We start from the raw sequence: 13,972 nt of genomic DNA on the forward strand, positions 1-13,972 counted from the left end.
GCAGGCTTCTTCAGGCCGGCTCAGCCTCACGGAGCACGCGTGCCCCAACAGCACTCTGATTGGACAGTCTGAGCGGCCCGCCGCACTCTGATTGGCGGATCCGGCCACGCTCTGGGTCTGTTCGCTTCTGCGCGCCACCTCTCCCGGCCTGGCAGTGGCGCAGCAGCGGGGTCTTGAGTCTCAGTCCGCGACACAGCGGGGCCAGCAGGGCTGTTCCTACTGCCTCCAGGATTAATAGTCCGCCTGGTTCCGCCCGCACCCCACTTCGAGGCCTCGGCCATGTTCTTCAGGGCCCAGGTGAGGCGAGCTCTGCAGCGGGTGCCCGGGAAGCAGCGATTCGGCATCTACAGGTTCCTGCCCTTCTTTTTTGTCCTGGGAGGAACAATGGAGTGGATCATGATTAAAGTGCGCGTGGGCCAGGAGACCTTCTGTAAGTGGGGGTGCAGCAGCCTCCGTTTCTCCTGTGGGTATGCGATTAGAGGCCGCCGACTCCACTCGGTTGCAGAGCGGCTTTCACTGTAGTCCGAAGGACAAGCGGTCTTACTCACTTGGCAGCACGGATTGGAGGCCCCCGGGGCTTTCGTATTTGGCTCACATTGGCATCCAGCCCTCCTTCTCCCCCGGCACTTTAAGAGGGCACGTGCCTCCACTCAGGCTCTCGTCCTTTGTAACCTGTCCTTGGCCCTGCCGGGTGACCTTAGGACTGAGGAACAGGATTGCGGAAGAGGGACCAATCCTGAGGACTCAGAAATTCCGGTTAAGTCTCCTGCCCTTTGAGATCTTTAGCTCAAACTCTTTAGAACGCTAGCTTGCCTGACTTAGCTGATTACCACATTTTACAGGCAGTCATTAGTGCTGTGTCTTTGGCCCTGAACTGCGAACATGTCTGGCATTTCTGTGGACTGCCTCGGGCATGTTGAGTTCCTCAGGGCTTCTCCCAACCTCTGGGCCCTTTGCTTTACCTCTCATGTAACTTTATCACGTGAGAACTGCCAACTCAAAATTTTTAAGTTGTTACATCAAAGCCTCCATTGATTTCTCTGTCTACTCTGATAAAGGGCCTGTGCTGGCCCTGACTCTTCAAACTTTCAGCCATCCTCTTGCCTCAGCCAACTGCTGGGATTACAGGCACGGGCCAAAACTCAATATTGAATGACCATCCATGAGAGGGTCTAGTGAGCAAGGCAGGAGATCCTCCATTTCAGAAGAGCTCGTGGGACTAAAACTAGGTGTAGAGTTCTTGACTCGCATAGGCCCGGGCTCAATTTTCACCCCGTCCCCCACCATTAAGCAAGCCATGAGGGGTGTGAGTAGTTCAAGAATCCTGGTTGGCACCTCACTGGATCAGAGGGAAAGCTCTTGGCAAAAGATAGGCATTTAGGACTGTCAGGAAATAAGGGGAAGATCTATGACACTGACTTCATGGCAGTGGGAAGGGAAACCTGGAAGCTTTTGTGCTTGCTGTTTGAAGGACTGCAGTAGATTGAGTGAAAGGTGACATGGATAGAGGGGTACCTGGGTAGGGCCAGAAAAGAACTGGACAATAAGGATATATCTTAATGATTGAAAGAGCTCTTTGCTCTTTTTGGAGAGATTGGTAGAAACAAAGGGAATATATGTTGGCCAGATTTGAGACGATAGTCTAAGTCTAAGGGGCAAAGGAATGCCAAGAAGTGGGTGGAGCTCAGACAGCCTAGAGGTAGTGCTGAGTCTGGTAACTGAGATGGGGCATGGAGGCTTCTCAAGGAACACCTAAGGCAAGGCTTGTATTACTTAAGGTGCAGAACATAGGCAGGGTGATCCCGGGTGCCATTGAGGACATGATGAAATGGGGTTAACTAAAGATCTCAAGCTCAGGAAGACAGTTTGGGCCAGACATCTGGATTTGATGGAAGGGTCAGACTTCAGCATGTTTTTCTGGTGTCTTGGAGTGGTTAGAAGGAACACCGGAAAGGCAGGTGATAAGGCAAGGTGACTGTGAAGAGAGGTAAGCATCTGCCCATGGAGAGACTGAAGGATATGCAAACGCTGGTGAGAAAGGAGGAGTTGGAACTAGGGCTGTAGCTTACTTGGTACAGCACTCGTTTTGGCATGCAGGTATTTTTGAATTCAATCTTCTAAAAAAAAAGGGTCGGGGGAGTTTGGGGAGGGGACTGGGAGACTGCATCTTCAGAAGCACTAGTGCCCAGTGAGATCAGCCTTAAAAATTAGCCAAAGAGTTCTTTACAGTGAGTGGCCTTTCTCTGAGAAAGAAGGGAGTGTTCTTAGTCATTCAGGGCTGAGGAAATGGCTTTCAGCCATGTTAATGGAATCAGCTAGAGGTGCCTCAAGCAGCATGAACCGAAAAGTGAGGCAGTTGGAGCAATCTCTGGTGGGGTTTTGGAGGGCTGTCCAGAAGACAGTGAGTAGAGTGTGAAGGAACTTGAGCTGGTTTGGTAGGAAGAGAGGGAAGACACAGGCCAAAGGGGCAGCGGAAGGTGGTGGTGAGCTCCGAGGACGGGAAAGCCAGGAGTGGGATAGGGAAGCAGAAGTTGTAGTCTGAGCAGACGGAACACTGACTGGAGATGTAAAGGAGGCCAAGGGGGCTGGCACTTCACCCCCAACAATATGGGTAGTAAAAAGGCACAGATGAAGAGCAAGAAACCTGAGCTGGCAGCCAGTGTTACCAGTGATGGAGTGATAAGAGAAGATGGCAGTCAAGTAACAAGCCCTGAAGGAAGAGGATTTAAAAAAGGAAGAGGTTTATTTTTATAGGAGGATAGAACATTAGTAGCCTGAAAAACCAGCTGCTGAGAACAAAGAACATTACTTCGCTCCTTACTCAGGTTTTGGGACCTAGGAAAGGGAGCAGCAGAGAGCCTTGGGACAATGGAAATCTTGGAGAACAGAAAGATGCCAGGACATGATTCTGGGACATGAGTGTGTCTCCGAAGATACTATCTTTCTACTCTTGTTATCTCAGACTCCCCACAGCACTCATTCAGCTCATTTTATGTTAAATTACTTGCCAGATTCAGACAGTCAAGACAGACTACTGGTTGACTTACTTCCATGGGGGCTTTGTTCCTAACTCTTGCTGGAAATTGCACTCCGAGCACTCCTTATGCTAGCTAAGCACTCTGCCACAGAGAAAGACCCCCAATCTCTTTTTGAAATTCCCCAGTTTCTTAAAAATCTAAGCAGAGTTTTTGTCTGATACAGATGATGTGTACCGTCGAAAAGCTTCAGAAAGACAGTATCAGAGAAGGCTGGAAGATACATCAGAGACCGAGCTTCACAAGTTAATAAAGTAAATGTGAATTTTCAGTGTTGATTTCAGTCATTCTGTGTTTTCACAGTCTCACTTGCCCAGGCTGGCCTTAAACTCAAGGAAATCCCTGCCTCTGCCTCCTTAGCTCCATTAAAAATGTACTCTTTCAAGGGGGCTGCAGAGACGGCTCAGTAGCTAAGAGCACTGGCTGCTCTTCCAGAGGGCCTGGGCTCAATTCCTAGCACCCACATGGTAACTCACAACCATTTGCAACTCTAACACCCTCTTCTGGCCTTTGTCGACACTGAACACATGGTACACAGATATACATGCAGGCAAAACACCCACACACATTTAAAGAGACAAACACTTTCTTAATGAATACTAATCCTTTAGCAACTGCATCTTAGTCCAAGAATTGCCTTTACAAAGAGTTCTCATAGTTATACAATCTCTATTTGACTATATCCCTAGTCACTATTGGACGCCTCACCTAGAGTGACTACAAGGTCACATTTCCGTCCTTTTCCAACTTGTAAGCTTTTGCTAGAGTAGGGAGATTTCTTAGTCACTGCATATTGCCCAGCTAGTGCTCTAGCGCAGGGCTGCACACCTATTGAAGATACAAAGCTAACATACAGTCCAGTTGAGTAGGCAGTCTACTAAAAGCAATTGGGCAATGTGACCCCAATATAAGTTTAGATCACTAGTAGGAAAAGGACCCTCCATGTTTGCAAGTAAGAAAATGACCTACGTTCTAAAGAAAAAGTCATTTTCAAAATACTACGAAGAAAGAAGCTGGTGCTCAAAGGCCATGGGGTAACAACAGGTTAGTTGTTTCTGCCGCAGACACTTCTGGTGGACCCAGGAGGAGCAGTAGTTCAAGGCTAGGCTGGATTACATAAAACCCTGACTTGAAAAAGTAGAACCAGAACGTCTCAATCTTTTCTAACCAATTTGTCCTGTTTTAAGTTTGTCTGCTAATGTTAGGAAAAGAGTCGTGACTGTTCAGATTGCATCAGAGTACTAGGAACAAAAAGTTCAACTCACTTTGGTCACCATTAATGATCAATATAACCAGTGAGAGAAATGTATTGCATATAATCTGTCTACTTGTGTCAATTAGAGTGCGACTCTAACCTCAGAGATACTTTATATTGATACAATTGCTGTGTAAGAAGTTGTGGTATAACTCTCAATTATGTGGCTACACTTCCAGTTCTAGATGTTGAAGAGTACTCAGCATGCCAGCACAACCATTAGCCAGCTTCTGTCTGCTATAGTTCCTTCCCTGCCCGTCCCTCTATCTCCTCTCCATCAGTTCCAGGAAAGAAGAAACTTTCGAAAATGGCAGAACAACAACTTGATTTTGATATTTAATGTAAAACATTTTCAGAGCACGTTAGTTTGGAAGCTGTAAGAACTCATCTTTGTTAACCAAGGTGCAAATATTTTTTAAAAATTAAAAAAAAAATCTGTGTGTAGCTGGACAGTGGTGGTGCATTCCTTTAATCCCAGCACTTGGGAGGCAGAGGCAGGTGAGATTTTGAGGCAGCCAAGGCTACACAGAAAAACCTTGTCTTGAAAAACAGAAAAAAAAAAAAAAATGTGTAGCTAGGTGGTGGTGACGCATACCTTTGATTCCAGCACCCGGAGGCAAAGACAAGCTTATCGGTGAGTTCGAGGCCAGCCTGGTCTACAAAGTGAGTTCTAGGACAACCAAGGCTGTTACAAAAAGAAGCCCCGTCTCAAACAACAAAAAAGAAAAAATTGTGTGTGGGGGGGTATGTGCACATGCATACAGGTGCCAGAGAACCTCTTGGAGCAGGAATCACAGGTAATTGAGAGCCTCCCATTATGGGTGCTGGGAATCAAACTTGGGTCCTCCAGAAGAAGAGCAAGTTTTCTTTTCAGCCCCCAGGGTGTAAATTTTTTTAACTTCCTAAAATATGTTCAAATTTTCAAAATTTCAAAAATTACACCACATATCCTAACATATTCTAGGATGGGCGTTGTGCATGCTAGACAAGTTGTGTCCATCCTTTTAAGAGACAGGGTCTTACTAAATTATCCAGGCTGGCCCTGAACTTGCAACCTTCCTGCCTCAGCCCCTAAGTAGCTAGATTACAGGTGTGAGCCACTAGGCCAGACAGATTAAAAACTTAGCATTTATTGTAAACCTTCACTGTGAAACTGGGGAAAAACCAGGGCATTTGGAGCTTCACTTTTTCATATGAATTAATGGGGAAAGTGACTATATTAGGCACACAGTAAGTAACAAGGAAGGTTATTTTTATCTGTCTTGCAGTTCTGTATTGTAAGACTTATCTAAATCCCTGATGTTTTACCTTAACCACATTTGTCTGTCTGTCTGTATCTATCTATCTATCTATCTATCTATCTATCTATCTTTTTCTTTTGAGTTTTTCACAAGGAGTTTCCTCTCAAGAAAAGTGTATTCTTGGACCATGGAGTTTTCCAAAGCAATTGTTCTCTATGTAAAGGAATAACAAAATGTCTTGCCACGTCTATGAACAACCACCAAGACATGAATACATAATATCCCAGATAGGGGAAAGTACTAGTCTGTTAATTTATTCAGTGCTGAACTTTCAGTCAGCTGACCCAGCATACTCTCAAATTAAAAAGGAACAAAGACACTTAGCAGCATATGTTTGTATAGGGCTTGAGTAGAATGTTAGTATCAGTGAGCCTTCAAGCTATGCTCATGGGCAAAGGTGACTGTATCCCTCCCTAGTTTCAGGACAGAACTACAGGGCTTTGCAGGGTGGTATTAGGAGAAAATGGCTAATTTTAACATTTTCTACTAAAAGTATAACACATCTTAGCAGGGCAGCGGTGGCTCACGCCTTTAATCTCAGCACTCGGGCAGTGGAGGCAGGTGGATCTCTGAGTTCGAGGCCATCCTGGTCTACAGAGTGAGATCCAGGACAGGTACCAAAACTACACAGAGAAACCCTGTCTTGAAAAACCAAGAGTATAAGACATCTTAAGAACTTGTAGACATGTTAAAGATTCGCCTGGACCACTTGTTTTATGGTCCCAGGTAAGCTACTTAAAATGAGTTATTCTGCTTTCTGATAGAGGACGTACTTCCCTTACTGCCTACCCTCAATAATTTGCTCTTCATTTTTGAAACTTGTGTTTTGTTTGTGTCCATGCTGCAATCCTGAGGACATGGTAAGAATTCTTTGACTGCCAGCCTGAGGATGTGAGGTATGTTAGGCTGCAGCTGGGGTCTGCACATTGCATCCCACCCTGACCAGAGGAGCTTTCTTCCTTGAACTGGCAGCTCTATCCTCCTGAGCATGAATCAGGGCTTGTACGAGTTTTTATTCTGCTAAAAACATTTGACACAGCTTTAACAGAACCACCAAACCTGGCTAATCCAAATCACTTTGCAAACTCTCATTTTTATTTGGATTAAAAAGCTTTGATGAACAAACATATGATACATACACGGTATAGAACCAGTTACCACTTAAACTTCAGATAATGATATAGTACAGAAAATAGAATAAACCAATTTTGAATCATGTCTTGGAAATGAACGTTCAAGCTCAAAGTTATAACATCAATTTGGGGATTTTACACAAGTGGCCCTCACCCTCACCCCCACCCCAGTTCAGAAGGGGAAGGCAGATTTAGTAAAACCAAGGTCTTTTAAATCAGTTGGCTGATATTTTAAACCTATAGGTCCCCCAACTCAATATAAACAAAATTCTTCATAGGAACTTATGTTTTGAAAACTATTAGGTCATTATATTTCTCAAGTCAGATTACTAAAGTTCTTAAGTCATGAGAAAGTGTATTGTTTACTTGTACTGCCTTAAGTCAGGGCTTTTTCTTTTTTTGAAGATGGCTGATCTCAAATCTTATATCCTAAGTAATAACTGGTATTCTCCAAAAGCATGATTCTAAAATAAATAGTATCTTAAATGGTTTTAATTAATTAATTAACTAATTGTTTTTTAAACTTCATCAGGGCCTGCCTTAGTGACACCCTGTGCTGGATTTGTATTGCCTAAGGGAACCTGGACTGGCTCTTGGTTCCTACAGCACCAATACACCAATGCAGGAGTCAGGAGGAGGAGTGCTCTGGCTCCTAGTGCCCCTGGTTGCTGATAGTGAAGGGTTTTTAGAAGCTCCTCGGGGAGCCTCAGCTAAGCCTTTAAAAAGGGAAATAAAATGAATGCATGAAATAAATAAATAATTTAACCAAAATTAAGTTTCTGGTTCTTTGGTGTAATTCAAGGATACCTAAAAAGAAAATAATCTGATTACATTACATAGTCCATGATGAGTCAATGGTCCAAATAACCAGGAATCAAAGATTTATTTAATTCAGTTTAGCAATAAGGTACTGGCATAATCTACAGTACATTTTTTAAAAATTAAAATTCTTTAAAATACTTGATGAAAATTGAGATCCAGTGGTTGACTATTGGCATTAAGTTACAAGGGTTCCTGTATTTAAAGTAGATACCGGGGACTTCTTTCCATTATATACTCTCATGATTTATTAAGCATGGCAATTCAACACGAGTACTGATTCATCATATTGTAAAGGAAAAGACTGTCTTGACAGCCATTCTTAGTCAACAGTGGCAGCATCAGCACCACACAACCATCCTATTAGAATAAAGCAGGGTTAAAAAACACACCACCATGTGAATGCTGCCACCTGAACATCCTACACTGCCTCAAAATGGTCATTCTAGGGCCGTGTTAGAAAGACATGGTTGTGGCTGTGGAGTATTACAGCATTTGCCTTTAATCCCAGCACTTGGGAGGAAGGGGCAGGCAGTTGTGAGTTTGGGGCTAGCCTGGTCTACACAGTGAGTTCCAGTCCTGCCAAAGCACATAGTAGGACCATGTCTCAAAAAAAGGAAAGCAAGAAAGACAAGGTCACCACATCCAAGTGTTTGGGATCTGTAATAGTCTTTTTCTGTGAACATTTTCTTAAAAGTACAATTTCCTTTTTCTATAATCCAAAGCACAAGCTGAATTTAAAAACATTTTAGAAAGTATTATTTCTGGTTGAGAATTCCAACCTTGAAACAAATAAACAAACAAACAAAATACCACAACTGATACCAAGGAAATAAAGAATCCAGAGCATCTGCATATGTAGGCAGTCAGTCTACCCTTGCACAGTTAGTTATGTGCAAGACACAGCTTGTGTCCAGTTACATCTTTCTTAGGTTAGGTATTATGCTTAAAATAAACCACCTCCATGCATACTTCAGTACTTCAATGTTTTTCAAGGTAACAGATGTAAGTTTCAAATCATATAACATGAAGGTATAAACTGAATCATAAACAGATCAAAAGTACTCTTAAACTTACCTTCCAAAACTAAATAAAACTCAGATCTGAGCACATGTTCTGCAAAAGTCACTGACAATACAGATGTCTAACTCAGCACAAAGGTACTTTTTCCTTCAGTTATACTAGTGGTGGATGGATGCACAGCACTGACTTTAGATTTCTCTAGTGTTGGGTCTGTCTAAACAAACTACAGTCTAAACAAACCCTTCAAAGCACGTCACTTTAGCTGTAAGAGAACTTGTAGATATTTAGACATGTGAAACGTACATATACACTCCTCTAAGATGTAAACTAGGACCAACTTCACATTTCATTGTCAATTTAAACTAATTTGTAAACTTTTTTCATTACTTTTTTCTTATATGTGTGTGTGTATATAATATATATATTTATAAAAAAGAAAACCAAAACCCCAAGCCAAGCCAAACCCTTTGATGATTTAAGTCCATTAACAAGTAAAGATAAAACTATGACTATATATATAACCAATTATGAAACTGGTTTTAAACAAAGGAAACATATGCAAAAAAAATCTTTGTGTATTTGATAGTCAACTTAATATAACAAAACCAAATTGAAATAGCTTATTAAAAGTGTCCTTATATAAAAATGGCCTTGTGATGTACAGTAAAATGCAATAAAAATTATCATCCTTTGTTCCTCCCTCCCACCCCCAGTAACTAAAATGGCTACCGTTCCACAACTCTTTGCTTCTATAGAAGAAACACAGTGATGTGATTAAACATTTTCTAGGTTGTATGCTTGTCGAATGTTGAGAGTGTCTCGAAGCATTAAATCCCGAAGGCGCCAGAGGGCATCTGCCATGGTAGTGTGTGCTCCTTTACTTTTGAGCCAGTGAGAAGGTAGGCGGCTTTCCTGTTCTTTCGACAAATGGACATCCCGTCTTCGAGCTGAAAATATGAAGTATAAACAGAGAGACATTAGAATTTTAAGATAAAATGACCCCCAGTTTTAAGGGTTGATGTATTTACTGAAACAATACTTATTAAATATGTGCTAAAGATTATAAATCATAGGAAATTTCTTCTAATGGCACTGATATCTTCTTTTATTAGGCACTGATTGGTACTGTATTGTACATACCCCGATAGTAACAATTGTTTCAATGTTATAAAAGATAGGGAAAACATACCTAATATTCTTAAAAGAGGTAACATTTCCTAGCTGGGTTTAGAAATGAATAAGGAGCCAGCAGTGGTGGTTCACGACTTTAATCCGAGCACGGAGGAGGCAGAGGCGGTTGGATCTCTGTGGTCTACAGAGTGAGTTTCAGGACAGCCAGAATTACACAGAAACCCTGTCTCAAAAAACAAACAAACAACCCCCCCAAACAAAACAACAAACAAACAAACAAAAACCTGAATAAGGGGCTAGCTCAGTGGCTCAGAGCATTTGCTGCTCTTGTAGAGGGCTGGGTTCAGTTCCCAGCACCCACAGGACCACTTGCAACTGTCCATAACTACAGTTCCAGGTGATCTGAGAATTTCTTCTGACCTCTGCAGACACCAGGCATGCATGTGGTGCATACATAAATATGCAGACAAACACCCATAAAATAAAATCTGGAAAGAAATGAGTAAGAGCTGGGTATAGTAGCATGCACCTGTAATCCCAGCTCTTAGGAGGCAGAAGGAGTAATGTCAATTCAAGGAAAGCCTGAGATACATTTGAGAGCCAGGTTCTGTCTCAAACACTAAACCAAACCACAACAAAAACCAAAAATCCAACCAGGATCAGGGAGATGGCTTGGTGCATAGAGGTGCTAGTTGCACAAGTCTGACTATAACCAGGAGTCCATCCCTCATCTCACACAAAAAGGCAGATGTGCTGGGTTTCAGGTATCCTGGTAATTCTAAGGCAAGATGGGGGTCAGACGAGAACTGCTCAGAAGTTCAAGGGGCACTCGGCCTAGCGTCAATAGTGCAACAACATAAACAGACCCTGTTTCAATAGGGATAAGAACTGACCCCTGAAAGTTGTCTTTTGGCCTCCATGCAACCAAAGCACATGCACAAACACACACAAATTTAATTTTTAAAATGAATAAGCAGAAGCTTCCAAATTCCTTTCCAGAAACTAGGTAACACTATTTCACTATATACTGCAAATACATTGTTGAACTAAATGAATAGCTTGGTAGACTAAAGAAATAAGCTTCTCAGTTTTTTTCCTTTTTAAAATTTGACGTGCATCTTAATGCTCAAACATCTGAAAAAAAAATCAATGTATTTGAGATGGTAGTATGATATAGCTGAGCTTTGATTTTTGTATCCATTTTTATTGGATCAATGTGCAAAGAACCCCCAATCTATCCTACGAAATCTGTAATTTATTTTACTGGTATAAGAAACAGGGATGTTGTATAAGAGTCAGCAGTAATTCTAGGACCGGGAGTAAATATATTTTTCACCAAGTCTCTCCTTACCTGCCAGAGTTTGGTCCCACTTGCTAATGCTGTTGGAGTCAGCACTGAGTCCTTCAATATATTTCAGGTAGGCCTCTGAGTGGAGAAGCCTTTGGGTCTTTGGTGGGGGAGCCACAAACATGGGTGTTGTTGGCTGTTGTATGACAGGGGGGCCAGTTGGATGAGGACCAGGATATGGAGGTGGTGCCTGCTGCCCGGGAGGCCCCAAAACTCCTACCTGAAAGAGCACAGGATTAAGGCACAAAGATAATCTGCACATGTTCTAAGAAGGCAATGACTGAAATTTTGAGTCCAAGGAAAATCAAACTAAGAGGCTCACCTGTTGTCCATAAGGACTTCCACCGGGTGCTGGAGTCCCTACCATGGGGGCCACTCCTTGGTTCATCACGCCTACAATTCAGAATGCAATGGCACAATTAGAGGCTCTGGGTTTCACTGACTAAAAAACTGTCTAACAAGAGCTGATACCGTTTATAATGCCAGCCTACGTATGTATTTTTGTCCTGAGTGTGGATAGGAACTGTAAGTACCCCCAAACAATCTAATTAGGAAATTTATATTCTTTTGTTTCTGGTTACTTAAAGCACAGTAATAGTATATTTTGTCAGAGGTACATTAATTATTCCAGGCTTAGAATGTTTTGAACCCTGCATAAGATTCTAGGGATATCCTGGGTGAGCTGTAGTCAGAACACACTTCTGTTTTCAAGGCACTTTTCTGACCGTATAGTCTCATGCAATTGGAGCCTGTGGGATCAGGCTCAGCAGTAACCACTGTACTGGGGCAGGAAACAAGAGCTAAGGAAGAGCAGTTTACCTGAGCTTTGTGGAGGCTGGAGGTACTACCTTAATGTTCCTTTGCAGGCCCCCCAGCTGGCTCTACCTCAGGCACTAATGCTGGCAGACAGAAGGCATTTCAGTGGATGGTGTGGAAGCAGTGTAGCCTTGTCACCATCACTTCGGATTCCAAGTGACAAAGGAATAGACTTCATGGCCCTATTCTCTCGGGTAATCACTGGGTAAATGTCCTTTGGTAAATGTTCAGGAGCAACTGTTGTCTCACAGGCCTTTGCTGATAACAATGAACTGTCCTAAATTTAGTTTTTAAGGCAGTTTTTAATCTCAGGGCTATCTGTTTGCTACTAACAAAACAAAAATAGCCAAGGAACCCAGTTTATCAAAACTAACAAACCACAACCAAACCATTTAAAGCTGTTCCTTAAAGCCTAAGTCCTGCTAGTGATATGGAGAGGAACCAGGAGGACTAGCTTCCTAGTCTTCTGTCCCTCTGATTAAAATGCTGATGTTCTGCTGTGTATGTGAGCTCACACCTGTAATCCCAGCAGTTGGGAAGCTGGAACAGGAAGATTGCTGTGAATTTGAGGCCAGCCTGGGTTATATAGAAACTGTATATATCTCTCTCCCAAAGCTAGCGTTTTGACAGGCAGAAAATTGGTCATTTGAAGGTTCAGTGTCACTTCCAGAAATAGACATTTTATTTGTTAGAGAGAGGAAAAAAATTGTAAAACAAGTTTCTGTTTAAAAAGGAGGAATACACCAAGTCCTTGCAAGTATAACCCAATCACTGTGACAGATGTGTCCTTATTTATGACATGTGTCCTTATGGTGATTTATGAACTGCACAAAGAAGTAATGGCAGATAAGCTGCTGCTTCAGCAACACATTAGTAAAGCCATGGTCCCGGCTCCCTTCAGGTCACTCTCCTACGTTAAGACTACAGACTTGGAGGCTCCCAAAACTGGCTGTATCACAGATTTGTAGGGCAGCACAAACAAATCAGCAACCCCCTCCACTTCCTATTAACAAGTACCATGCCTGGGGTAGCCATTGCGAACGTGAGCCAAGACAACAGGTAGGCCTCTTGAAGCTCAAAGCCAGATCAGCTGTGCATGGGTGTACAAAGAGTTCTGTCTCCCTGACTATTATCAAGTGTGCTGTGCTTTCTTTCAATGCAGTTTAGATTCTGTAGACAAAAGAATCGAGGATCACAAAACACAGCCGCTCTATTGGGGTGTGTACTTGCCTTACATAGGACTTCTATCAAGTGCTATATACATTTAGAAGGTGTCAACTCCAACAAGGTTTTACTGACTGACTCAGAGAAACCTTGTGCCAGGGTATAAGAGCAGATTTAGGACCAAGTTCATTTGCCATATAAGAAAAATTATTTTCTGTTTGACTCCTGGTGACACAGCATCTCACATGAATCACCACATCCAGAATGGAGTACAAATGCCACAAACATTTCTTCCCTTGAGAACATTAAAAAGAAGAGAAAAAAAGAAAAAAAAAAGGCTCATTGTCTAAGGAACACAGAGAATGTGGCTAACTGTAGGAGTGGAATACATGCATGTCATCCCTACACTTGGGATGGTGAGGCAGAAGAATCTTGAGTTCCAGGCTGGCCTTGGCTACATAGCCAGATCCTATCAGAGAGAGAGAGAGAGGAAACAAAAAGGAAGAAATATGGTGAAGTCAGCATTTTTCCCCCCTACATACTGCTGGATTCACCCTCTGAAATATTATTTGAAACCATGTAGAACCTTATGGGCAGTGGGTCCAAGCATAATGCAAATAAACCTGACAGTTTGCATCCACATTTTACCTGGGTTTTGGCTCTCTAAGATGACATTTCAGTAATGGATCAATTGCTGCTCCAAGTCATTTAAAAATCACATTTCCCCTAACTAGATTATAGCCAAAAGCAAGTTCTTTTGCATATGATGAAAATTATTATGGAAACTCATTGTTTTCCAATCTTTCAACTTTGATTATAAAGTGAAACAATGTGGTTCCTGAGCTCCATCTACATATTTCTACATAAAACAACTTTTGGGTTCTGTTGACAAGCAAGTATGTCCATAGCTAACAGGGTGTTGTATAAAGTGTTAATCATGTTTGTTA

At 42.3% G+C, this 13,972-nt stretch overlaps 2 protein-coding genes across 40 annotated transcripts in view; one reads left to right on the forward strand and one right to left on the reverse strand.

Moving 5' to 3' along the window:
- The first annotated feature begins 105 nt into the window (after nucleotides 1-105).
- Nucleotides 106-3,306, forward strand: LOC128107612 (small integral membrane protein 4). Its single transcript, XM_052733731.1, has 2 exons — nucleotides 106-430; nucleotides 3,202-3,306. Exons 1-2 carry the CDS (start codon nucleotides 280-282, stop codon nucleotides 3,291-3,293), a joined length of 243 nt encoding a protein of 80 aa, XP_052589691.1. The 5' UTR covers nucleotides 106-279; the 3' UTR covers nucleotides 3,294-3,306.
- A 3,358-nt stretch (nucleotides 3,307-6,664) lies between these two features.
- Nucleotides 6,665-13,972, reverse strand: part of Pbrm1 (polybromo 1) — a 108,903-nt gene continuing 101,595 nt past the window's right edge. For all 39 annotated transcript variants that reach the window (XM_052733676.1, XM_052733679.1, XM_052733692.1 and 36 more), the window contains 3 exons: nucleotides 11,368-11,438; nucleotides 11,049-11,265; nucleotides 6,665-9,513 (listed from right to left, as the gene is read on the reverse strand). In XM_052733676.1, coding sequence (XP_052589636.1) covers nucleotides 9,341-9,513; nucleotides 11,049-11,265; nucleotides 11,368-11,438 — 461 coding nt within the window. In that variant the 3' untranslated portion in view covers nucleotides 6,665-9,340. The remainder of the gene's footprint in view (nucleotides 9,514-11,048; nucleotides 11,266-11,367; nucleotides 11,439-13,972) is intronic.

The sequence above is a fragment of the Peromyscus californicus genome, unplaced genomic scaffold (genome assembly GCF_007827085.1).
Source record: "Peromyscus californicus insignis strain IS unplaced genomic scaffold, ASM782708v3 Scaffold_12__1_contigs__length_115047231, whole genome shotgun sequence".
Taxonomy (NCBI): domain Eukaryota; kingdom Metazoa; phylum Chordata; class Mammalia; order Rodentia; family Cricetidae; genus Peromyscus; species Peromyscus californicus.